Genomic DNA, 26,479 nt, shown 5'->3' with positions numbered 1-26,479 from the left:
TCTGTCTCTCACCAACCTGCTCTGTATTAAAAACACTTCAGCAGAGGACAGCGCTGTCCAAACACGGCCCAGAACCTCGCTGCACGGATCAGTCAGGAGCACTGTTCTCTCCGGAGCCCTGCCAGGACAATGTGGTGTAGGACGTGTTGAGTACAGAGTAGACTGAGGTCCTGAGAGGTGCCATGGGGCTTACCACGAAGAGTAAAAATGTAACCCCCCCCCCCATGTTGTGGCCCAGTTCCCAAACTGGTAATCTACGTCTGGTCACCTGATTATATTCCTTACAGCTGATTGGCTTTGTTATGGTCTGCATTCACTGCCCAGCATTCCTCCCCTTCCTTATTAAATAAACATTAAACACACTTATTTTGTAATTTATTCATTTGTGTTCATTCAGATGGAGCACCTTGTATAGACAATGAAGAGCAATTGATCGCCGAAATAAAACGCTCTGATTGTTTGTGTGGCTTACACATCAGATATTCTGCATACGTTTCAGAACTGAAACTTTTGTGAAACTGCAAATGAGTTCCTGTCGCTGAAAAGCATTTGAATCAGAAGGTGTTGGCTTCTGGTTTGTATCCTCATTAGAACCATAAGGATTTAGTCTCCCAAATCTAAATACACAAGAGCCTCTTGCTTGACATTGATCACTCCAATGGATATGAGTGTGTGTGTACAGGCCTGCGATAGGTCGCTCTCCTGTGCGTCTGGACTCTTAATCCCCTTAATGTTGGGAAGATGTGTGGGTTATTCATTTTGTATGTAAACCCTCTCCAGCCAAACCGTCTGGGACATCTATAGGCATCACAGTGCCCGTGCTTGGGGACAGGACAAAACTGGCTGTGGGGCATCTGAGTGGTCAGCAGTAATTCAGAGAGAACCAGTGAACAGTGCTAGGACAGCTTTATGATAATAACACCAAACCTTCCTCAGAGCTGTATACATTTACTCTTAAGATGGAACCGTTTTGACACACTGTCTGGAAAATTTGGGCTACTCTTGAAAATGCTTTCAGTTTCGATATGGTGACCACTATATATTTTTTTATGTAGGATTCGCGATGATCCCTCCCGAGTGCGAGTTTTACGGGGCCGGCAGAGTGTGCGGAAAACACTCCCTTGCAAGAGAAATGTTGGTTGTAAGACAGTGGGGACTCAGTGGTCGCCACGGTGAGTGTAAACCGAGTGCTGAACTCGAGCTCGGCTTCACTTTCAGCTCAGCGAGTCTCGCTTGGTCGCCTAATTCCATATCCATCCTTCCCCGCGCTCGTGCTCGTGCTCGCGCTCGCGCTCGCGCCCCGCCCCTCCACGCAGCTTCTGCAGCGAGCAGACAGAGAAGTTAAAGGATATACTGCAGACACTGCGCAAAATACGCAACAGTTTGCTGTGCCGGTGTGGCCTGCGACACCAATGAAGCCGCTGTCTTTACGCAGCAGCCACTTCTAAATAACCTCTATGGACTTCACCAAACTTCACACGCGAAAAAACAATCGGCGGAAATAGAACTGTGGGTTATTAATTTATTTGTTATATTCATTTATTTATTTAGACTCGGACCTGGAGGGGGAAATATATATATATTTTAAATTTTAATTTCTGACATTTTGTGAATGCGAAATAACATACTGTGCCGGCTGCAGAAGTTTGGTCTGAACGGAGAGGTAGCGGTATCCTGGACAGCAAACATTTACTGCAGACTATTCGGCTTGTAGCCCAACTGAATATTTATATTAAGCTAGTCCATATTCACATAATACCAGAGTGAAGTTTCCAACCTGTCTATGATGGCATGCTGCTGCCTGTCAGCAGAAGACAGAGAGAATAAAAGAATAAACGAGGAGATCGAGAGACGGCTCCGCCAGGACAAGAAGGACTCGCGCAGGGAACTCAAACTTCTGCTCCTGGGTAAGTCAATCAATCGATTACAAACACGTATCAACTTTTTATTACGTTACATTTTAACAGACCGCCCACACTGACGGTCAGTGGAAATATACGTTTATTTCCTGGACGCACCAGGTTGCTTCAAACTGACATCATACTTTCCACATACATAAAGAAATTGCAGTTTAGCTCCTGCATGGTAGGTTTCTGTTTACAACAAAAGACGCGCCGATGTTTCATATTACGCCAACTATTTGTTTTTGTTAAAACTGGCCGTCTTGCTATATGCATTTCAGGATTTTTGTGCTTAACATTCTGAGTTCCGACATGACATGTACATTTTGGCTGAATTTGAATTTCCTCGAGGTAGTTTCCTTGCATCCAAAAAGTTGTTATACCTGAAAGTTATATCTGAATTCATTCGCTTGCTCACCTGTCAACTCCCCCCCCTCTCTCACACACAAACGCAAGTTGTACAAAAAAAGGTCGTACTGCACACAGTTACATGCTCATTCTAGATATTACTATGGGAAACCAGGAGCCAAAATGTACCCACTGCACTCCATTGCGTACAAAGTGCGGTCGCATCCCGGACTCCTGTACAGTTCACTCTCTAGAGTGACCGTGTTGTGGTCGCACGGTAGCCGATCGGGCTCTCGCATGTAAATGCATGCAAAATGCGCGGGACCGTATCGCATCAGCGCATCCAGGACGCGGAAGAACGCGGCGCAAAGGCCTCTTTGTGCTGGCCGCCTGTGTTTCTAAACATGATACATGTCCACAGAGAGGCGGAGACGGAGAGTATATTGAGCTGCAACGTACATGCGCAGGGAAAGGTTCAAATGAGGGCGTCTTCCTGCGGGACAAAGCTCTGTGCTAGGAGGAGAACTCTGTGATGGCTATTTGCGCACAGTATGTCTCTGTCTTTAGTCCTGTGTCATTGTGTCACTGTTTTTGTTGCAGGCTAGTAAGACTGTGCGCTTGTGCAGAGGTGAGGTGTAACACCTCAAAGTGGTGATGAAAGCCTTGTTAGAGCACCACCTAGGATCTGAAGGGTTATCCGTTGTTAGCGCTAATATTCAGAAACTTAACGGAGCTTCAGCAACGGGGGTGTAGCCCGGGTGTGAGCCCACAGTTACAGTCTGGCATCCCAAAATGCAGAGAAACACAGGCAATACAAAAAAAAAATAATAATAATTTTTCCCTTTGTTTACACTGCAAGGGCGATTTTATATGGTCAGTGATTTCCCGCTGACCGAAGGCCGTTATGCACGGACGTTTTCATCCGTAAGCGCCGCCCCTCACTGCTCGTGCTACACGTGCTAATTCACGCTAATGCCTCGCAAACACGCCGCTCACCTCCGGCAGATAAAAAGACTACAGTGCCGACAGACTTCAGCCGACTGCCATTTGTCGGTCCGTCAGTGCAAACAAGGGTCGGTCAAACGAGGGGCAATGAAACGAGAGTTATTCGGAGACGGGCGGTTACCCCCGCACGGCGTGTTGGTGCATTGCGCAGTGATGCAGAAGAACCTGCTGCCTCAAATGACAGTGTTTCTCCCCCCCCACCTCCTCCCAGCCAGCCCAACCCGGCCCAGTTTATGGCCTGTTTTCCACCTGATGGTCTATTGCTCTGCGTTGCTTCATTTCACTAATTTCTAATAAAACTGCTGCTTTGGCCGGTGCAGGCTCAGTGGTGGCCCGTTCTCCCAGGTCGGGTAGTTAGGTGTGCTCTTCAGCGTTGGTGTGATCAGTGAGCGTGATTAAAACCGGCTTCTGTGGTCTCCTGCTCTGTTTGCGACCGCGAATAAAAACCGTCTTCGCGCGGCGGAGAGAAAAACACGGGGCAGCGCTGGACAACACGATCATCAATCACTGCACCGCTGCCGTTGGTCGCATTTTTCTTTGGCCTGGTTTGTAGACACGAGTTGTCTGTAATGCATCTCATAAACTACAGGTCATATTCATCTGTATTGCATCTCATAAACTACAGGTCATATTCATCACTAATGCATCTCATAAACTACAGGTCATATTCATCAGTCATGCATCTTATAAAATACAGGTCATATCCATCACTAATGCATCTCATAAACTTGAGGTCATATTCATCAGTCATGCATCTTATAAAATACAGGTCATATCCATCACTAATCCATCTCATAAACTACAGGTCATACTCATCACTAATGCATGTCATAACCTACAGGTCATATTCATCACTAATGCATGTCATAACCTACAGGTCATATTCATCAGTAAGCTTCATACCTACAGGCATTCATCGAATCCATACAGCTAAGGCATATTCATCAGTAATACATGTCATAACCTACAGGTCATATTTATCAATAATGCATGTCATAACCTACAGATCATAATCTTTAGTACTTAGCCACGTTGTCCAGAATCAGAAAGCTTTGTGCCTAAGTCGGTTGCAAGTGTGTAAGCGCTGCTACTGTCCATGAAGTCTCTAAATATGGAGACAGTAGGCAGGCAGGGAGCGGGGTGTTTGTGTCTTGCTGGAGTGCCTGTTTATGTGGGTGTTCTGGCTCGGTCCTGTTGGCCGGCCCGTAACCCTAAACACTGTGAAGGGTCCGTTTCAGAGCGCAGATTGGGGCTGGGGGCTGCCTGGTGCGGCGGAGGGACAGGGAGGGAGGTGGTGGGACAGTGGATACCTGAAGTAGGTTAGCTGTGGGTTTTGGAAATGTTGAAGCACAGCTCAATAAGCCATTAAATTTACTCTCTATGATAACATAGTGGAACAGTATTGCCCTGTGGGTGGGGAGACTCACAATGCTAACATAGTGGGGAAGCAATGCCCTGTGGATGGTGAGATTCGCTATGCTGATATAGCGGAGATACAATGCCCAGTGGATGGTGAGATTCGCTATGCTAATATAGCAGAGATACAATGCCCTGTGGATGGTGAGACTTGCTATGCTAATATAGCGGAGATACAATGCCCTGTGGATGGTGAGATTAGTTATGCTAATGTAGTGAGGAAGCAATGCCCTGTGGATGGTGAGACTCGATATGCTAATGTAGGATGTCCTAGAGGGTTTGAGATCCAGCCTTTCAGAGCGCATATACTATGACCGAACTTCTTAGCTACAGGAGGTATAGAAGTACAGGGGGAACTCTTAATACATTAGCACAAGCTAATAAAGGTTTTCCTCTCTTCTGTTATTAGATATTTATCTCTATTTTATTGCCCTCAGCCCCTGAGGGGAACTAATAAAAATCTGTTTATCAATCAAGAATTTCAGTACTTGAGTTCTGGAAAAGTGCTGGACGCAGGAGCTTGTAAGTCTGCATTCAAGGCGTTTCAGAAGCAGCCCTATAGGATTTGTTTGGGGTGGTTTATTCTGATTGGTGCTGATTCTCTGTTGCCTCTGGGCTGAAGGGTGGCTGCGCTCACTATCAGCAGGCGAGAGGCACACATTTCAGCAGAAACACAGGCCTCCAGTTATGTACTCACAGCGGATGTCTGGCTGACGAGGTCACATGGTCAGCGGGGCAAGGGTGGGGGGGGGGGGGGCATTTGGGGGTTGGGCATATGGAGGAAGAAGGATATCCAATACATTATTCAGTCTAATTGCTTTTATCCCATAATGTTGAGTTTAAGGCTCTGGATTCTCCTGCTATTTGTGTTTTTATTTACTAGTTACCAAGGAGACAAGCTTCTCCCAGCACTGTGGCTGGTGTTGCCAAGCAGCAAAGATAACTCCCACCACCAACTCACACACGTCAACTGTTCCATATGTTTACGGTGTACAGTTCTACATGTATCACATGCCTCCTGAATTTTCACATGCATGTCTACTGGTATGATCCAGATTTGATCATTTGACAAGTACATACCTACAACCCCCATGACTGTGTGTTTGGGTATTTGTGGTAACGTATGTGTGTGTGCATGCGTGTGCAGATGTCTGCGGTTTAGTATTTTTTCATATGTGTGTGTGTATGTGTGTGTGTCACTGATCCTAAGTCAGTGAGTGAGGTTTGTGTGAGTGAGACAGATGGGGGAGTCGGGGGGGCGTGGGCGTCTGCGTGCAACGACACTGGAATGTAAACATGTCTGGGTCTGATACGCACAAAGCAGCATTGCGTGTTTCTGAGGGGAGTGTTGCGTGTTGCATGTTAGCTGAGGGGAGTGTTGCGTGTTGCATGTTAGCTGAGGGGAGTGTTGCGTGTTTCTGAGGGGAGTGTTGCATGTTTCTGAGGGGAGTGTTGCGTGTTGTGTGTTTCTGAGGGGAGTGTTGCGTGTTTCTGAGGGGAGTGTTGCGTGTTTCTGAAGGGAGTGTTGTGTGTTTCTGAGGGGAGTGTTGCGTGTTTCTGAGGGGAGTGTTGCGTGTTTCGAAGATGTTTGTTCTGAGGGGAGTGTTGTGTGTTTCTGAGGGAGTGTTGTGTTTTCAGGAGGAGTGTTTGTGGTGTTGTGTGTTTCTGAGGGAGTGTTGTGTTTCGAGGGGAGTGTTGCGTGTTTCGAGGATGTTGCGTTTTCTGAGGGAATGTTTGCTGTTTCTGAGGAGTTTGTCGTGTTTCTGAGGGAGTGTTGATTGTTTTGAAGTGTTTTGTTCTGTTTTCTGAGGGAGTGTTGCTTGTGTGTTTCTGAGGGGAGTGTTGCGTGTTTCTGAGGGGAGTGTTGCGTGTTTCTGAAGGGAGTGTTGTGTGTTTCTGAGGGGAGTGTTGTGTGTTTCTGAGGGGAGTGTTGTGTGTTTCTGAGAGGAGTGTTGTGTGTTGTGTGTTTCTGAAGGGAGTGTTGTGTGTTTCTGAGGGGAGTGTTGCGTGTTTCTGAGGGGAGTGTTGCGTGTTTCTGAGGGGAGTGTTGTGTGTTTCTGAAGGGAGTGTTGTGTGTTTCTGAGGGGAGTGTTGCGTGTTTCTGAAGGGAGTGTTGCATGTTTCTGAGAGGAGTGTTGTGTGTTTCTGAGAGGAGTGTTGTGTGTTTCTGAGGGGAGTGTTGTGTGTTTCTGAGAGGAGTGTTGTGTGTTTCCAAGGGGAGTGTTGCATGTTTCTGAGGGGAGTGTTGCGTGTTGCATGTTAGCTGAGGGGAGTGTTGTGTGTTTCTGAGGGGAGTGTTGCATGTTTCCAAGGGGAGTGTTGCGTGTTAGCAGACGGGAGTGTTGTGTGTTTCTGAGAGGAGTGTTGCATGTTAGCAGAGGGGAGTGTTGTTACGTGATGTTACGAGATGTTAATGCATTTCTCACAAAATCATATTATCTTGTTGTTCTGTGATTTTGTCAGATCATTAATTAAGACTAGATCTTATATTTATTGTACACTTTATTACTCTACCAAAATATATCCTGATTTTATTCACAAAATTAGTAATAATATGCAGGTCACACACACACACACACACTCTGACCCCTGAACCCTGACCCCTGACTGTGTGTTCTGTTTTCAGGTACGGGAGAGAGCGGGAAGAGCACCTTCATCAAGCAGATGCGCATCATCCATGGCTCCGGTTACACGGATGAAGACAAGCGCGGCTTCATCAGGCTGGTTTTCCAGAACATTTTCACCGCCATGCAGTCCATGATCCGCGCCATGGAGGCCCTCAATATCGCCTACACAGACAGCCAGAACAGTGTAAGAATCCCTCGTTGGATATTCCCGTTAATCTTTCACCTTCTCCCATTGGCTCCAAGTGTTTCTTTGCTGCCTCTTCTCATTGGACAGAAATACACTCTAAATATACTCATGAGCCTAAATACACATTCTCCCTAAAGCATAACTGAACACCTCCTGCAGTGAGAGAGAGAGCTTATGTATGTGTGTGTGTGTGTGTGTGTGAGAAAGTTCAGGCTGAGGCATAATTCAGAATCCCCACCCCACTGTCATTCTCCATCTGTCCCATCCACGTATTTGCAAAGGCAGTGGCGAGGGCGGGGTCTAACGCTGCCGCCCAGCGAATGGACCCAAACCCCACTGGGGGATGGCGTTACCACGGTACCCTGCTGTGGCGCGATTCCATTGGCCGTAACAGTGTTGTCACAGCGTTAAGACACTCCCCCCTCCCCCCCCCGTGTGTGTTTTCCAGAGCAACGCTGCCCTGATTCTGGAGGTGGAGGTGGACATGTTGGACACGATGGAGCCCCCGCAGGCCGACGCGATCCGGGCCCTGTGGGCCGACCCAGGAATGCAGGAGTGCTACGATCGCAGGAGAGAGTACCAGCTGTCCGACTCCGCCAAATAGTGAGAGTGCCGCGGCTCTGCCTCCCATTTGAGACAGGCTTCTGTAGATCTAGTAATGCTTGTCTTGATTGGCTGATAACTGTTATGAAATGGGTAACGGTTGTTATGATTGGCTGATAGCTGTTATGAAGAAGGTAACGCTTGTTATGACTGGCTGATAGCTGTTATGAAGTATGTAACGGTTGTTATGATTGGCTGATAGCTCTTATGAAATGAGTAACAGTTGTTATGACTGGCTGATAGCTGTTATGAAGTAGGTAACGGTTGTTATGATTGGCTGATGGCTGTTATGAAATGAGTAACGGTTGTTACGATTGGCTGATTGTTCAGCTACCTGACGGACCTGGACCGGATCGCAGACCCCGCGTACGTGCCCACCCAGCAGGACATCCTGCGTGTCAGAGTGCCCACCACAGGTATCATCGAGTACCCCTTCGACCTGGAGAGCGTCATCTTCAGGTAAGCGACGTGTCCATCAACCTGCGGTGTGGGTTTCAGATGTGTGGCTCACGAAGTGAGTGCTCAATGAAATGAAGGATGTAATGGCTATAATGATGTATAATTGCTGTAATGGTGTAGAATGGTCGGGGTGTTTGAGGACTCCACCTTATAGACCTTTAGATTCAGAGCATGTCTAACACAGTGTATAAAATCTCATTGATTTTCATTTGAAAGATTTAGTTGGAATTGCAGTAAAACAATGATCTGAGCTACAGTAGCAGCAATGGCTGTTTCCGGTCCTCAATATTTCCCCAAAGTGTCCATCTGTTTTTCCATTAAAAAAACACTAACAGTGCAGCAGTGAGAATGCCTCCAGACTCTTTCCGCTTCCCATAAGCCCCAGGGAGAACTGAGAATGATGGGAAGTGGCCACCAACCAATGAAAACTGCCGACTTATTTGTGAATTAAGATACATTTCCCATAGACTAAGGAGGGTTCACTAAGGCTGCCAAAGTCCCGCTGCAGCTAACACAGTGAAAAAGTTAAGACATTCAGCAGTAAATAAAGGCCTGCTTTCTCACCTGCTCTTTCAGCCTCCATCCACAGGGTGGTGCTCAAGTCACATTTCATCCACAGTCATAGATCACCATGATGGCGGCGCCTCTTCTCTTCGTCGCCGCGGTAGTAGGAGTGGTGGTGGTGATGTCACGCTGTTTGTTCTCCACTGTCTAGGATGGTGGACGTTGGGGGTCAGAGGTCAGAGAGGAGGAAATGGATCCACTGCTTCGAGAACGTGACCTCCATAATCTTCCTTGTGGCGCTGAGTGAATACGATCAGGTCTTAGTGGAGTGCGACAACGAGGTGAGCATGTCATATTAGCAGCCTGTACAGCAGAGGGCAGTGTTCTCACTGCAGTTGTGTGCCCTAAGATTTGATTAAAGGTGACTTACACAACAGGTGTGTTTGTGTGTGTGTGTTGTGGGCAGAATCGGATGGAGGAGAGCAAGGCTCTGTTTAAGACCATCATCACATACCCCTGGTTTCAGTCATCCTCTGTCATCCTCTTCCTCAACAAGACCGACATCCTGGAAGAGAAGATTTTGCACTCTGACCTCGCCACCTATTTCCCAGAGTATACAGGTGAGTTACCTGCTCAGGTACACAATAAGCATACATTTGAGTTACCTGCTCAGGTACACAATAAGCAAATAGCTAAGTTAACAGCTCAGGTACATAATACATTACATTACATAATAAGCATACATTTGAGTTACCAGCTCAGGTATGCAATAAGCACACAGGTGTTCTCTATTTCAGCTCACTCACATAATCAAAAAATGATATCTTTTTTGTAGTTTAATAAAAAATGTCCCTCCAAATGAACAATGACTAATATAAATGAATAAGTGTCACCACCTGCACGTACACACCAGTAAAAGCCTGTGCACCATTTACTCCCTACAGGCCACACACAGTACTATAGGGGATCCAGTGACTATTTTACTCCCTACAGGCCACACACAGTACTACAGGACAGCTAGCGCTGTTTCTAGGCAGTACAAGGTCAGACTGTGTAGGTGGCTGATAAGTGTTTGGCTGGATAAGGTTTGGCTAAAAGAGTGCTGCGGGTTCCACTCAGGCCCGCCGAAGGAGACACAGCCGGCCCAGGAGTTCATCCTGAAGATGTACCAGGACCAGAACCCCGACAAGGAGAAGACGCTGTACTCCCACTTCACCTGCGCCACGGACACCGAGAACATCCGCTTCGTCTTCGTCGCGGTCAAGGACACCATCCTCAGACACAACCTCAAGGAGTTCAACCTGGTGTAGGTGCGCGGCGTGGCGCAGGTGTGTGTGGTCTCAGGTGACAAAGGGGCTATTAGGTGTAGCAGAGATCTAGTGTCAGAGGGTGTCAGCTATAGTACACAGGTGAAGGGGGAGAGGTTGTCAGGGGTAGGACAGATTTACCCTAACTTGCACTCAATTTTAACATCAGCAGTTTCGGCTCAGGTTTACATTTCTCATTTTTCTTGTTGGAGTAGAATTTTACTTCCTAAAACTTAATTCCTCTGAGATAAAAAAGAAAGCTGCAAATGGAGGGATCGTCGACTGCTTTGTGGACAGAAGTACTGAACTGGAGGAATTTGCATAGTGCCAGGTTTCCAGAACCTTTTTTCCAATCATCAAAAACTCAGGAACTGGGCCAAGCTCCACTTTCTTGAACTTTTTTTAGACAAAGAGATTTAGACATGGAATTAGTTTATGACACTGATAAGAAAAGTAAACTATGTTTTTATTTATTGCTATAATTACACTGTTAAAGTAGGACTTTTTCAAATGTGTGTAAATTAAAAAAGAAAGTGGCTCTCATTCAGTAACCTGCACTAAAGAACAGAAGCAAAATCTGACCTTTTACCCAATCAGAGGACCAAATAATAATTTAAAATACATTGAAATGATGAAAATGTTTGCGTGTGTGCGTATATATAAAAATATATATACACACATACACTTATAAACACACAGATTCTATGGCATTAATATATTTTTGTCTGTATGATGTACTGTAAATTTCTGTGTAGTTTCTTTAAATTGAATAACATTTTCATGTTACACTCAAATAAAATGGAATAAAATTCCCTTGTTATTTATTGAAGGTGTGCCTTTATGTTCCCATATGTTCCTTTAGGTTCCCACTCATTTTAGGAAATCATTTTTCAGGACTTTTCAAGGACAATTTTCATGACTTAGACTTACAGACATTAAAATTAAACACGGACAATGGTAGCCCAAAGCCGGTGGTGGACCGGGGGGGGGGGGGGGGGGCACAATGTGCAAGTACCATAACCACTCAAAACTTTGTGCTCTAAATATACTGTTTTATAGCTTGACTTATAACCTAGCCTACAATTTTCCAGGACCTCACAAATATTTCCAGGACATTTTGTTAGTTTTCTCATTTTCCAGGTGTTAACTAGTCAATAAATTTCCGGGTTTTCAAGGTTTTCCAGGACGAGTGGGAACCCTGGTTAAACTGGCCCATAACCGCGAACTGCAGGTCCCGTGCAGCTCGGACCGCCCCGTAAGACCATCGGCTCTCTACGCAGTGAAGGGTTTCTCACTTTGAGCACAGTTCATCACTTATTTTAACTTTTTATTAAAATGTCTCAACGTAATATAAGGACACAAGGAATCTGAAAGCAAGAAAGCCAAATTAGACCTTATATGAAGGAGTTACTCCATTGCACTGATCCATTTGCAAAAAGGTTAATATTTTAAAGAATGAGTGGTGTCAAAAAAATATATATTACAAAAACAATCGCAGACACTTTCATTTTTTTATTGTAAAAATCGTGGTCGTGGAATAATAATTTAAGCATCGCCATATTTTCTCTTCCACCGGCTGACAATACAACATTCTTCGTGTAAGCCAACATATCACTCAATATATCTAGTGCTTTCATTTAATCTAGAAATTAAAAAAGCGGATTCCTGTGGCTGATTACTGGCAGGTAGTGAACCCTGCATGGTTCAGGTATTCACCCTCCTCTTCCTCACTGACCATCGCTGTTCCATTGCAAAGCACCACTCAAGTCGACGCCAGGTGCACTAAAACCATGACAACAGCCACTTACTAGTGTTATGCAGTGAGATCCATACCCTGGCAGTCTACAGTTGAATATTTATATACACGTAGTGTCGTAAAAGCACACAGCAGGTTGGGGGTTAACCCAGTATGGTACAGTCGGAATTTCTACGCAAATATAAAAATAACATGCTTCTGCAGATTAGACACCGGAAACTTCCAGACTTTGCATGCAGGAGCACAAATATGTGTGTGGGTGGGTTAGTGTACGTGCCTGTGAATGAGTATATGCGGCTGTGTGTTTAGGAGTGTGTATAAGTGTGTGTATGTGTTCGTATTAATGTCTGTCTGTGTGTATGAGAGCGAGCAAGAGTGTGTACGTGAGGCATGCGAGTATGTGTGAGTGTGTTTGTGAGCGTGAGTCTATGTGAGCGAATGTGATTGTGCGTGTGGATGTGTGTATATGTGAACTTGTGTGTGTATGTGAGCTTCTGTGTGTGTGTATGTGAGTGTGTGTAAGAGAGAATATGTGTGAATGAGTGTATTTCCACTCCTGTTGGTACAGGTATGTGTTTGGAATGGGGCGTCTCTGATTCTGGGTTCAGGTAACACTACGGTTACTATGGTTACTACGCCCAAACCTCAGGTATCACGGCCAAACACATTGAGATGAAAACCATGTCCTTTCCCTGTGGCTTTATGAACACACAGCTCAATGGCTTACACTACTGCTCAATAGCTTCCACTAAGCAAAATGGCTCCCACAAACGCTCAACGGCTTGCACAAAAGCTCAATGGCTTCTACCAAGAAAAATGGCTTCCACTAAGCAAAATGGCTCCCACTAAGCACAATGGCTTCCACTATAGATCAATGGCAGTCATCTCCAGACAGCCCAAGCTGAGGGCCATAAGCCACCAGATCTGTCAGTTAACTTCATCTTTACTCTGCTTTTAGTGGGTTACTGAGTTTTCTCCCCCACGAATCCTCACACACCCAGCAGTGAGCAGTATGCTTTCTGGGTGCTCGATCCCAACAGTCCAAACCCATGGAGCCAAGATAAGAAGCTGCATTAGATTGAACAACTGCCACATTTGCCCGAATCACAGATTTGCGCGACGTCAATGTTCATTTCACGGCCGTTTGGAATGTAACCCCTGCGGATGCATACGGGCACTGCGGCACTCTGCTCCTGAAACTGACATTGCCCAGTTTCGAAGTAAACACTGCAGCCATTCTTCAAGGCAACCCACTTCTTTCTGAGTGCCGTGCCGTGCCGTGGGTTTGGAGGGTGGAAACAAGAGCTCGGCGTGTAGCAGAAGGTCACGAGACAACTGGCAGTAAGAAGTCCTCCGTAGAAAAACACAACTGCGGACAGATGAAGGACGAGGAGAATGGGCGTGGCACTTTCACAGGTACAGGTGGGGGGGCCATGGCACTTGACTGAAAAGTCTCCGTGTAACAGTCCTGTCCTTGCAAAGGATCATGGTCTTGGTTAAACCACGCGAGGTTAAAGGAGGGGGGGGGGGTACTGTCACACACCCCTCTGTTCTCAATCAGCCCAAGAGCACCTGCCACTTCACAAAAAGAAAAGAAACCCCCCAAAAAAAGGAGAGAATTCAAAAATAAAAATATAAACTTGAGGCACAGGAGATACTCCTATTGGACAGCAAACAAGTTTGTACAAACAAATCATCTGCAGACTGCTAAATACTTCAGCACAACAGATCTGCTTCCATGCATTAGGGACTAAAGGCACTGAGAGAGAATGTGGGGCTTTGCTCAATAGCGCCATCTCCAGGACACTGGCTGCATTGCATTTTTTAGAGTATATGTGTAGGGTCATGGTTGAACTAAACAGGGTCATTTTCTTTGTGCTGGGTTGTATTAAACCACGTTGGATTGCATAATTTTGTGTAGCCTTGTTGGGTCATTCTGGGTCAAGCTGTTAAGTTGAATGTAATTCTAGTGGTTTGGTTGGAGCCACTCCTTGTCATGTTGGCTCATACTGGATCATAATATGTTGTGTTGGGTCTAATTGCATCTTACTGGGTTCTGGCAAATTCGACCAGGGTTGTACTGGATTCTACGGACTTCTTTTGGCTCTTATTTGCTTGTCATGGATCACACCGGGTTGTGTTTTTCAGCGTCGAGCTGTACTGGGTTGTGTCAGGCCATTTTGACTGGGTCCTATTGGGTCATCGTGGTTTGTGTTGAGTCATGTGAGATGGGTGGCGTGAAGTCACTGGTCAGTATTTTGGCAGGCTCTCCCTTGCGTCTTCTAGCTTGGCCAGAACCCACTGAAAAGAGAGGAAATTAAATGTTTAAACTCTAGCATTACTCAGGCATACAGCCCAAAAGTACCATAGAGGCACAGGGACCATAGAATGTAATTAAGTGATAAATGGAGTCTGAATGAGTGTGACAGTATGGCGCTCTAGGCCAGCAAGTTATCATTCACAGAGCGAGATGGCGGACAGAGGTACCGTGGCTATTTCTGGAGTTTTGAAGTTAATGATCTTCCCAAACTCTTTGGCATGGAACACGGACTTGACTCTCTCCTGTGCACAGAGGGAGGAAGGAGGAGGAGGAAGAGAAGAAAAAAAAGGAAGGATGTTTCAGAATCCTCTCCCCGCGCAGATGATCATCACATGACCAGAGCTGACCAATTAACAAGGTGGGGAGGCTATGATCAAACACACAACAAGTCCTCCTCCTACAGGTGAGGTATTCTGGTGCAGGGGCAATTATGGTATTTTAGCTGAGGTACAGGTAATATTTTTTGGCTAAGCTACATGTGAGGTATGTTGGTGGCAGCACGTACCTTGGCTTCAATCCGTAGTCTCCTCCCCTCAACAATGATTGGCTCTTTGGTGAACTCGTCAAAGCAGTACTGCCACTCGCAGGTCAGCTGCCCGAACGTTCCTTTCGTCACGAAGAATATGCAGCTAGAAGAACACAGGAAGTGACATCACTCAGAATCAAAACCAAACTGGAACAGACTTACCATCAATATACAGAAACTAGAACACACTCGTGCTTCATTAAGTTCACGTCATAGCAACGGACATCCAAAGACGACAGCCTCCTACCTTTTAGTGATCATCAGGAAATCGGATTCGTTCACCTTGGCATGAGCGAAGTATCGATATTTGGCAAATCTTCCATTTTCAATTCTCTGCGAATGAAATTGGGAGTTCATGTTCACGTTTCAGTTAAACAGGAAAACGGCATTTCAAACTGAACACTCTGTAGGTTCCGACACGCCTAACCCTATTGCTAGGCAGAGGTCTACAGCAATACAAACCTACACACTCTCTTACACATATCTAAAACGTTCACAGCTACTGTTCATCGAGCTACCTCTTCTGCTGGTGGGAGGGGGCAGACGCTCACAGACCCCGCCTCCCTGTAAGACAGGCGGTCCAAACTCCTCCCCACAGAAACATGCAGATTACAGACCTCAGGAGTTCTTTCTTAGCAGCACCAGAACATGAAAGCAGACCCATCAGTCCCACAAACCACTGGCACCCAATTGGTCAACCCCTTACAACACTCACACCTGATTGGCCAAGGCTTCTATTTGAAACTGGCGCATGGCCAACACAGCCCTATCCAATGTGACTTTCTGTACACACCTGTTATCCCTGCAATCCGTTCTTATTTATTTTATACTACTTCCAAATGATGCTAAACTGAACTTATTTTGGTGGAGGAGTATTTTAGGTTTCTATTAGGGGTGGGACATTTTATGATTTTCTCCAGAGGAATACAAGCTTGATTTGTCCTTGCGTTTACTCAAGTGCTCTTTTTTATTTAGTGTCTAAAGCTCATTTTACCTCAGTAGACCCACATAAAGGCATCACATGGCATTTTCTCAGGCCTAGGCTAGCCCGTATCACAATACTCAGAAAAGATAAAAGCTTGTTTTGAACCGTTACCAGGCGTGTCTCTGCAGAGATTGCGGACTGTGGGCGGGTGGTGCGATTATATTTTTTCAAAACTACTAAAAATCTGCTGGTGAGTGCTTGTTCACTTGAGTAAACGGTCCCACCCCTAGTTTCTAAGCAGTGAGATCAAACATTTGCGACCAAACACAGGGCATTAATTACTTTCCAAAAATAAATTAATACCAAAAAGATTTTAAAAAATTTTAACTGCCACAGAGTATGTACAGATGATATGCCATTCGCTGAATAAATGAGTGAGAACAACCAATGAAAGAGTGAAATGAAATGAGATTTAAACAACAGTTTATTGGATGAAACACAAGAGGGGGGATGTGACCACTATGACAAAGAGAACAGGAAGGGACTCCGACGAAAGAGGGAGGGGTCAAAATGCCACCTGACCCAACCGGAAGGAAGCGTCACTACCCACCTGACACTGCTCCACCAATCAGAGCAGGCAGGCTCTTACAAAGCTGACTCGTATAGATAAAGAGGCCACCTGTCACTCAGGGCAAATGTCTGTCCCCCATTAGGAATGGAGAATAATGAGGGAAATTAGATGGCACACTTTGTGTGATAAATGTGGTTATTGTTAGCGCTTTTTGGGGTTAACACTTCCTTGGGGTTGAGCTGATGGAGGGTCCCGATGCAGAGGGTTCTTTAAAAAGCAGTATAACACACAAAACACTCACAGAAACCAACAAATATTTGAAAACAAATACGAAGACAATCATTCATTTAAATCAATGCCAATTGTTTCTTTGAACAACATCTGTAACACACTCTGTAGCACACACACACAGACCAACACACACACACAAACCAATAATACAAGAATTATCCAAAAATAAAAATGTGTATAAATGTACCGTGGCACTGAGTAAATATTTTAGAAAACAGTTTGATGTGGATATTGAACGTACAACTTTATGTGTACTGAACACATTCACCATATTGCTTAGTGTGTTTGTGGGGCCCTTTGGGCTTTATAACGTGCTGTAGATGCGTTACTCTGTCTGTTTAAAGACTCCCTCCACAGTGATGACATGATGAGCTTGCAGCAATGACACTGACTGACAGGCCAAGGCAGACAAAGAGAGCTACACATGCGCCGCTAGCACACATCATCATCATCATCATCATCATCATCATCATCATCATGAGTCCTAATCCAGAGAGCGATGGCCATTCTTTTCTGCAAACATGACAAGAGAGGAGAAAGAAGAGAGAGCCAGGGTGAGGATAAATATGCAGGTAGTGCTATTGCCAACGCCAATGCTAATGCTAAAGCTAATGGCAATACCAATGGTGATGCTAAGGCTAATGCTATGCTAATACTAATGCCAATGCTACGGCTATGCTGATGCTAAGGCTACTGCTAAAGGCCACGCTCTCACTGAAGGATAACTGTAATCCCATAAGCTAACTGTAAACTACACTGAGAAGCTTGCCCTGAACACCATCAGCACCCCTCTTTCTCTGATGTCCCACGCTTACCAAAGCTGGTAACGTGTCCGATTCCCAAATACAAGAACGGACTTAAATGCAATTACAACTGAGATATGGACATTAATATTTAAGGGTTCAACAGAAGTTCCTTTTAAAAAATGAACTGAACAGACACTGGGGGGAATAAGGCCCTTCTTAGCCAAACTTAAATTAATGTACCCCTCAGGGTTATGGACCAAAGAGGGTCGACCGCATCGCACGCAATGAAACGCTGCTTGCTGAGCGCCAGGCCGACACCTGTAAGGCGGGAACCCACAGGAACGCCTGCGTGCGATTCGCTGCAGCACAAACACACACGCAGTTACGGTAACGAGAGTCCTGCTGGATTCCGGGTTAGTCAGGCGGCCGTAAGCAGAGCTCACGCGTTATTGGACGGCAGCTCTACGCAGCTCTGAGGCCAGAAGCCTTGTGCGTATACAGACATTATAAAAGCAGCACAAGCACAACCCGCAACATGCTCTGCATGTGTCGATCGCATCTGAGGTAAAGCCACAACGGACACCGATACCAGCCACAATCTCAGACTGAGAGAAACAGCGGAAAGAGGCCAAACGTGAGCGGAAAAGCCATAGCGCATCACAAATGAACTGATTAACTGATTAACAAATGAACTCATTAACTAATTAACAAATTAACTCATTAACTGAAAGCTCATTAGCTCATGCAAGCAGACTCTCAGGTGCGCTAGCAGCGAGCGCATCCGAAGCCATGTGGCCAATCAGAACGAAGCGCAGGCACACCTGGCCCTGACCCCCCCATGACCTCTGAACCCTGACCCCCTGAGGCGTGGCCAGGTCAGGTGCGCCCGGCGAAAGAGGAATACACACAGACCCTACCTGCGAGGAGGCGGAGCTTGCAGGCGGTTAAAAGGACGGAGATGTGTCACCTGTAATATCTGGCTGCCGACGCCCTCCCTCTCCTTATACGGGCGTATGACTCCGTCCTCGTGGAAGAACCGCGGTGGCCGCAGGCTCTCCACGTCCTGAGACGTCTCCGTCGCCCTGGAAACCAGAGACACGGCCATGTTTGACATTACCATATTTCGTGGACTGCTATCTCCCACATGTACCAACCGCCAGCTAGCTAGTCTGCCTGATTCTGTAGCATCATATTACTGCAATATTCAGTGCGTGCTTGTGTGTTTGTGTAAGGCAGTCAGAGAGAGAGAGTGTGTGTGTGTGCGTGTGTATAAGACAGAAAGAGTGTGTGTGTAAGTTTGAGGTACAGGGTGGGGTGGGGGTGTAGTTTTTACCTTTTGATCCCCTGGAAGGTGCTGCTGGCCATGTCGATGATGCCCCCCGTGGGGCGTGTCACTGCCCCCACCAGCCCCTTCCCCATCCCCTTAAAGAACCCGGCCGCACCCTCCTTCTGCGCTCCTGCAGGGAGAGGGAGAGAGAGGGAGAGAGAGAGAGAGAGAGAGAGAGAGAGAGAGAGAGAGCGTCAAACACATCCGTGTAAAAACAGCCTGTACACTACACACGCATGCATGCGCACACCCAAAATGACTTTTATCTCACACACACATACACATTACCTTTAATGGGCTTGGTGACGATTCCTGTGATTCCACTAACAAAACCCTGTAAGAGACCAGAAGAGACACAGTGACTGAGGAGAAACCGCCACTCTGCACTCAGGGAGAGACCATCCCATTGTACTCAGAGTGAGGGGGAAGAGAACATCCCCCTGTGCTCAGTGTGTGGGTGGAGAGACCATCCCTCCCATATGCTCAGTGTGTGGGGGGGGGGACTTACGGAGACCAGCCCCTTGCCGCCGCGGGTCAGACCCTCCCTCAGACCGCTTGGCTGTATGTTCATGGCCTCCCGCCGCTTCTGCTGGTATTCCTCATCCATCGTCATGGCAGCCACTCCCTTCGCCATGGCGCCCGTGATCCTGGAGGCAGCACCAGCAATGCCCCCTGGGGCAGAGACAGAGGGTGTCATGTGACGAGGGCACAGACAGGAGGGGTCAGGTGACAGGGGTGGATAAAGCACTTACCCACAGCACCGCCCACCAGCGCCTTCACTCCCAGAGCCATGCCCTCCGCAAACTCCTCCGGACCTCGGATAGCACCCTGGGGAACACCACAACACAAAATCACTAACGTAGCATACACTCTCTCTCTCTTTCTCTGTATTTTTCTCTCTCTCAGACATAGATACACACACACACACCACTCTCTCTCTCTCACGCACACACACACACCTGGTAAGGTTCGTAGAAGAAGGCCTCCACCCCCTCAGAGAGCCCCCGGATCAGGCCGAAGGGGTTCCCCAAAACATCCAGCCCCAGAACCAGAACGTACATCTGCTTAATGGCCTGAAACACAGAGCCAGCACACACAACATCTTACACAACATACATCTGTTTCGAGTAGTGTTTCATACAGGTGTATTACCTGTTTGGAGTAGTGTATCACACAGGTGTGTTACTGTTTGGAGTAGTGTATCACACAGGTGTGTTACTGTTTGGAGTAGTGTATCACACAGGTGTGTTACCTGTTTGGAGTAGTGTCTGATGACCTCCCACTGGAGCTGTTGTGTGGTGCGGAACTGGAACTGCAGCTCAAAGAATGCGAGCCTGCACACACACACACACACACACACACGCACGGCAAAACCACATTACACTCCGTACATCTGAACACACACCTGCATTCCTGATATGCTACTGTAGTACATATGAGGTACAGTGTGTAATAGCTGGGTAAACTAGGCCGTACTTAAAGACGACGTCCTGCACGTCGGTTAGCGTAGCGCCGATGCTCTTCAGCAGCAGGTTGAGGGACTGCACCGGTATGACCTCCGTCTCCCTCTTCTCCTTATTGCCATCGTCCCCCCCCGAACTCAGGGAGAAGCTCAGGTGCAGCTGCATGTGTGTACACACACACACACACACACACACACACACAGTCATACAGTACTCTTACACAGTACTTCTACAGAGGAATAAAATATTGTATCTGTATGAAGCTGAATACTCATACAGCACTCACTTTGATGGGGGAGATGTGGAAGTACTCATACAGACTGATGGGAGATGTGTCGGTGGCAGAGGCATGATTCAGTTCAGTTTTCAGATACTCGATATCCTTCTCAAACAGCTCCACCTATCAGAGAGTGAGAAAACATGACCTTTAAAGACCACGGCACTGTGGAGTCATAATATTAACACAATCTTTATACAACACAAGTACAACACAACTACAGCCTTCATACAACATAACCAAAAACCAAAACCTTCAGCCATCACTCTGTATCCAGGCAACTACAGCCACCAGGCGACTGTACCTGAGCAGGTGTCCTTACCTCCTGCTCAGACGAAATAATGCCGACGTTCTCCGGGGTGAACAGGTCCATGATGGCATACAGAAAGCCCAGATCCAGCTTCAGGTCCATCTCCTGAATCAGAACCTTAAAATATCTGAAACAGAGACGGTGTTACACAAAGCCTTCATATATCTGCTCTAGAGCTCGATAAAACATTCAAATAGTGCTCTAGATTTCCAGAGGTCCACAGTTCCTTCAAATACCTGCACTAGAGTTCAACAACACCATAAAATACGTGCTCTAGAGTATAAAACCTAGAGCAGGTATTGTTTTATAACCCTGTAAATGTTAGGGATGCCTGGCCGACAAAGAGAGAGAGAGAACTAAGAGGAAGAGCTCACTTGATCCTGGAAATGTCCGAATGGCCAGCAGATCTGGTGACGATGCTGACGTCAGTCAGGGGTTTGGGTTCTGGGAGGAGGGGGCAAAGATTTATTTATAAATGTGAAGGTTTCTGCCAAAAACGAATCAGCCTGCAGTTCTGAGCATCAAACGCCATCTACCAACAACGCCCACTGACCTGATTCCATGGTGACGGACTTGGGGGGTTTGATGGGGTAAAATACGTAGGGGAAGATGGCTCCGGGCAGCTGATTCTGGATCTGTCAAATCACAGGTGGTAAGGTGTGATGTCACAGCTCGCAATGAAAGACAGTAGATATTGCGCTAACACTGTCATTCTCAGACCACTGCGCTCTTAAACCTTCTCAGTAAACACAAGCCAACCCTTAATATGAAAACGCACTACAAATACTAAGTCATAAGTCATCACTAGGAAAAATGCTTGGCTTATGTAAAAATCATACACCACTCCATTGATAAAAAGTTTTCAACTAAAAATCATAAAACCATTACAATAAAAAAATGCTTTCCTTCTACTAAACAACAGTCCATTACCATAAGAAAAATTTCGCTTGTACGTTTCATTTTAGCGAAATCATGAACTCTAGGGGAGTGGGCTAACGTGCTAAGGAGCATGGTGCAGAAATGGCTCCCTCCTTGTGATGTCACCAGGTTCTCGGGCCCCTCCCTCACCTGGATGCGGTTGATCTGAACCCGGTAGGCCCTCTGGCGGGCGGAGACGCTGTACTCCACCTTCACCCCCGGCAGGAAGTTCCTCCTGAGGTCCGACAGGTACGGCTGCAGGACTTTCATTCCTTTACCGCTGGGGGTCAGGGAGACCTGCCACACATACACCTGTTACACACCTGTTACACACCCATTACACCCCTGTTACATACTTACTACAGACCTATTATTCAGAAACGTTAAGGGCCGGATTTGGCTCCCAGGCTAGTTTGATAACCCGTGTCACTCTAGATCAGTGGGGCGGGACTGAACACTGATCTGCAGCTGAGCAGGGGGCGGGGCTGAACTCTGACCTGCAGGTTAGGAGGGGGCGGGGCTGAACTCTGACCTGCAGGTTAGGAGGGGGCGGGGCTGAACTCTGACCTGCAGGTCAGGAGGGGGCAGGGCTGAACTCTGACCTGCATGTTGTTCTCCAGGTCCAGGATCAGGTTGTCCACTGGGCTGTTCTCGATGTATTCCAGGAAGTGGCGCTCCAGCTGAGCTGCGTCCTTATGGCTCATCTGCTTCCAGCGAGACTTCTTCTTCGCGTTCGACTCCCACACCACATCAGAGCTGCGTACAGGGGAAACACAGTGAAACAGGCTGGACGTGTGCATGTGTGCACGTGTGTGTGTGTGTGTGCGTGCGTGTGAGTGTGCGTGTGTTACAGACGGTGCTCAGTCAGTTAGTAGTCTATTGTTTACAAATCCTGTTTGGTCTTCATTAACGATACTGAGAATAATCTGCGTCAACTGGTTTGCTGTTAATGCTGCATACATTTTATGATCCACGTTCAGTAAAGATATAGGTCTATATGAGGCACAGTCTCCTGAGTCTTTACCCTCCTTAGGAAGTACAGTCAGTCAGGAGGATATGATGTTTTTGTGTGTGTGTGTGTGTGTGCGTGTGTATGAGAGAAAATAACAGAGAGAATGTGCGTGTATGTTTGTGCGTGTATGTGTGTGCATGAGTGTGAGCATGAAAGCGACTGTACGTGTGTTTATATTTACCTAGTGATGCCGATGTAGGAGACTTCCTGGCTGGTGTTGTTGTTGACCAGAGAGACCCCCACCTCCTGCAGGGACAGGACCACTTCCTGTTCGGCCGGCTCGGCCTTCTCGCTCTCCCACAGCAGCTTGTAGACACGGCTGTCCTCCGTGAACAGCGCCACCCGCTGGAGGCCCTCGTAGAAGGAGACCAGGAACAGGTTCCCCTTCCCGTCCACATCCAGCTGCAAATCCTGCCAGACAGGTCAAAGGTCAGCCGGCTCTCAAACGTGCAAACCATAAAAGCACAAAAATATAAACGGGCAACATGAAAGTCCAATCAGCACATCTCATTATAAATACTGGAATACTGAACGCAAACTAACAAGCCCACAAACTAAAACTTCCAAACTAAAAAACACAAAACAGAGTACCACTCTACTCATACAGTCACTATTAATGGTCAAGGGTAGGACCCCTGGCAGGAAGTGCCCCTTAAAGAGATAACTCTATTTAACTATAACTTTATTTTTTTATTTTTTGGGGGATTTTGGTTTCTCGACTGATGGTGACATTTTTTTTTTGGTGCGACGAAAATAATTTTGGATACATGCACAAAGAGTGTACCTCCTCGTTGCGCAGCTCTCCCGTGTGGTTCCCGCACTTCCAGTTGAGCGTGCGTGAGCCGGCAGGCTCCGCCCACGTGTAGTACACCGCCTGCCCGGGCCCCAGCTCGTCCTTCTCCTTCTGCGTGCTGCGGGAGAGGGGCAGCGTCACGACCCGGCAACGACCGCGCGGCCACGCCGACCAAATACCGCCGAGGGTCGCAGCCGGGATGCCGCAAAGCCGTGACCGTACCGCCACCCACAGCCCACGATGACCACGATGCTGCCCACAGCCGTGACCGCGAAGCCCGCTTACAGCCGTGACCAGAAACCACCTACAGCCATGACCGTGAGATCACATCCCTGTGACCGTGATACCATGTAGCCATGACGACGATACCCACCTACAGCCATGACTGTGTTACCACATCGCCATGACCGTGATATCACATCCCTATGACCATGATACCATGTAGCCATGACGACGATACCCACCTACAGTCATGACTGTGTACACACGCCATGACGTGTAAATCCTTGACGATACCGCCATGGACGATACACCTCTCATGTGTGTCCAATGCCATGACCGTAACCGCACCTGACCCGATACCCCCTGTGGTAATGACCATCATACCACCACAAAGCCATGACCGCAAATACTGCCTACGATCATGACTGCGTTACTGTGTAAGACCACACTGTTTCCCCATCGGAAAAGACAGAGCAAGGAGAGCGAGAGATGGAGAGCAGGCTAGGGGACACCCCCTCCACCGCCAAAATGTAACAGCCAAAAAAAAACCAATCCCCCCCACCCCCTGCCAGGGAGAAGACAAAGAAAGACACTATACAGTCACTTTTTTTCTAGAGGCAGCAAAACACATTGGGCGGTACAGGTAACCCAGGATAAGAAGGTGAGTAAAGCAGCGACCATAACCAGGCGGATGCAGGAGCAGCAGTTTCCCCGTTCGCACAGATCCCTGAAAGCAACGGCCAGAAACTAACGACACAAAATGGCGCCGCGACAAAAGAACAAGACATGGCGTCTGAGCTCCTCCCTCTTGCTGTGATGACTCCGTGGCGTGAGCCAAGCCGGCCCCGGTACAGTTAAGACGCTCGTAAAAACGCAGATCCGCCATGAGGGAGCAGCTCACACGCACAAACAGAAAATAAACTGAGAAATGTTCCCCTACACCTGCAGGATTCATGGAGGGCCAAGATCCGACCGCACAGAATGCAAACAGGTTAGTGCTGCAATGGTGCGGAGAAATGTGGAAGAGCAGTCATGGATTGGAGAGTTGCTGGTTTGAAGCCCTTGGCGGGATGGGGTGTTTTCCATTCCAGCGCAGCGTGCTACACAGCTGGGCTACAATAAGTATGAGGGCTAGGCAGACAGGGTTAACATGCTAGGTTACGAGTGGTGTGAGGGCTAGGGGCTTGGGCTAACCTGCTTAAGGAGTAGGAGGTGGGAGGGCTTGGGGAGTGGGCTAATGCGCTAAGTTACAGGAGGCCTGAGGGCTAGCGCATGGGCTAACATGCTAAGTTACAGGAGGCCTGAGGGCTAGCGCATGGGCTAACGTGCTAAGTTACAGGAGGCCTGAGGGCTAGCGCATGGGCTAACGTGCTAAGTTACAGGAGGCCTGAGGGCTAGCGCATGGGCTAACATGCTAAGTTACAGGAGGCCTGAGGGCTAGCGCATGGGCTAACATGCTAAGTTACAGGAGGCCTGAGGGCTAGCGCATGGGCTAACGTGCTAAGTTACAGGAGGCCTGAGGGCTAGCGCATGGGCTAACGTGCTAAGTTACAGGAGGCCTGAGGGCGAGGGCATCGGCTAACGTGCTAAGTTACAGGAGGCCTGAGGGCGAGGGCATCGGCTAACGTGCTAAGGAGTAGGAGGCCTGAGGGCTAAGTGTACAGCTAATACAATGAGAAGCAGGTGTGAAATGGGTCTTGTAATGGCGGTGTGTAAATGTGTGTGTGTGTGTGTGAGACAGGGAGATGCAGTGTCGGTCTGAAATGGACCCTCCATGCTGGCCTGGATCTGCTACCTGGGCAGGCTGTCTTCTTCTCCAAGGGAGAAGGACAGATCCAAGATTTCGTTGGGGACCCAGTTTGAGTCTCGCCGATCCGAGCAGCTGCCCGGCAGGGAGGTGAGGGGAAAGAAAATAAACCATCCATCACAAACAAACACAAAATCAACACACACACACACACACACACGCACAAACACGTACACACACACACACACACAGACACACACACACACACACGCACACATACACACACACGCACAGACACACACACACACGCACACATACACACACACGCACACACAGACACACACACATACACAAACACACGCACAGACACACACAGACACACACAGACACACACACATACACAAACACACGCACAGACACACACAGACACACACACACACACGCACAAACACACACACACGCACACACACACACACAAACACACGTACACACACACACAAGCACACACATGCACACACACAAACACACACATGCAAACATGCACACACACACACACACACACAAACACGCACACATGCACACACACATAAACATGCACACATACACACATGCAAACATGCACACACACACTAACACGCACACTCACACACAAACACGCACACGCACACACAAACACGCACACGCACACACAAACAAACACACACACACGCAAACACACATAATAACTCAAAGACTAACTGCAAACAAGCAAAAAAACAAATACACTCTGTGCCATGCTCCTCCATGTGTGTGTGTGCGTCTGTATGAGTGAGAGAGTGTTTATGTGTGTGTGTGTGTGTGTGTATGAGCATAAGCAAGTGTGAGTGTGTGTGTGTGTGTGTGTCTGTATGAGTGAGATAGTGTTTATGTGTGTAGGTG

The 26,479-nt window shown here is 47.4% G+C and overlaps 2 protein-coding genes across 2 annotated transcripts in view; one reads left to right on the top strand and one right to left on the bottom strand.

Moving 5' to 3' along the window:
- The first annotated feature begins 1,334 nt into the window (after positions 1-1,334).
- LOC135233472 (guanine nucleotide-binding protein subunit alpha-14-like) lies at positions 1,335-11,156 on the top strand. Its single transcript, XM_064297065.1, has 7 exons — positions 1,335-1,907; positions 7,297-7,481; positions 7,933-8,087; positions 8,418-8,546; positions 9,262-9,391; positions 9,517-9,670; positions 10,170-11,156. Exons 1-7 carry the CDS (start codon positions 1,784-1,786, stop codon positions 10,358-10,360), a joined length of 1,068 nt encoding a protein of 355 aa, XP_064153135.1. The 5' UTR covers positions 1,335-1,783; the 3' UTR covers positions 10,361-11,156.
- Positions 11,157-11,854: 698 nt separating this feature from the next.
- Positions 11,855-26,479, bottom strand: part of vps13a (vacuolar protein sorting 13 homolog A) — a 42,310-nt gene continuing 27,685 nt past the window's right edge. The window contains exons 51-70 of the mRNA XM_064353226.1: positions 23,584-23,710; positions 22,981-23,210; positions 22,390-22,543; positions 21,938-22,084; positions 21,423-21,504; positions 21,244-21,313; positions 20,882-20,996; positions 20,569-20,682; positions 20,296-20,441; positions 20,072-20,153; positions 19,779-19,892; positions 19,572-19,647; positions 19,328-19,491; positions 19,108-19,153; positions 18,826-18,949; positions 18,460-18,574; positions 15,207-15,292; positions 14,939-15,062; positions 14,601-14,675; positions 11,855-14,414 (exon numbers count right to left, since the gene is read on the bottom strand). Of these exons, the coding sequence (XP_064209296.1) occupies positions 14,364-14,414; positions 14,601-14,675; positions 14,939-15,062; positions 15,207-15,292; positions 18,460-18,574; positions 18,826-18,949; positions 19,108-19,153; positions 19,328-19,491; positions 19,572-19,647; positions 19,779-19,892; positions 20,072-20,153; positions 20,296-20,441; positions 20,569-20,682; positions 20,882-20,996; positions 21,244-21,313; positions 21,423-21,504; positions 21,938-22,084; positions 22,390-22,543; positions 22,981-23,210; positions 23,584-23,710 (2,242 nt within the window). The 3' untranslated portion in view covers positions 11,855-14,363. The remainder of the gene's footprint in view (positions 14,415-14,600; positions 14,676-14,938; positions 15,063-15,206; positions 15,293-18,459; positions 18,575-18,825; positions 18,950-19,107; positions 19,154-19,327; positions 19,492-19,571; positions 19,648-19,778; positions 19,893-20,071; positions 20,154-20,295; positions 20,442-20,568; positions 20,683-20,881; positions 20,997-21,243; positions 21,314-21,422; positions 21,505-21,937; positions 22,085-22,389; positions 22,544-22,980; positions 23,211-23,583; positions 23,711-26,479) is intronic.

The sequence above is a fragment of the Anguilla rostrata genome, chromosome 10 (genome assembly GCF_018555375.3).
Source record: "Anguilla rostrata isolate EN2019 chromosome 10, ASM1855537v3, whole genome shotgun sequence".
Taxonomy (NCBI): domain Eukaryota; kingdom Metazoa; phylum Chordata; class Actinopteri; order Anguilliformes; family Anguillidae; genus Anguilla; species Anguilla rostrata.
This window is presented reverse-complemented; position numbering and strand designations above follow the sequence as displayed.

Coding starts and splice junctions, on each gene's coding strand:
- LOC135233472 (XM_064297065.1), top strand. CDS start 1,784: ATGATGGCATGCTGCTGCCTGTCAGCAGAAGACAGAGAGAATAAAAGA. Junction 8,088..8,417: donor CTGTCCGACTCCGCCAAATA/GTGAGAGTGCCG, acceptor CTGATTGTTCAG/CTACCTGACGGACCTGGACC. Junction 9,671..10,169: donor CTATTTCCCAGAGTATACAG/GTGAGTTACCTG, acceptor GGTTCCACTCAG/GCCCGCCGAAGGAGACACAG.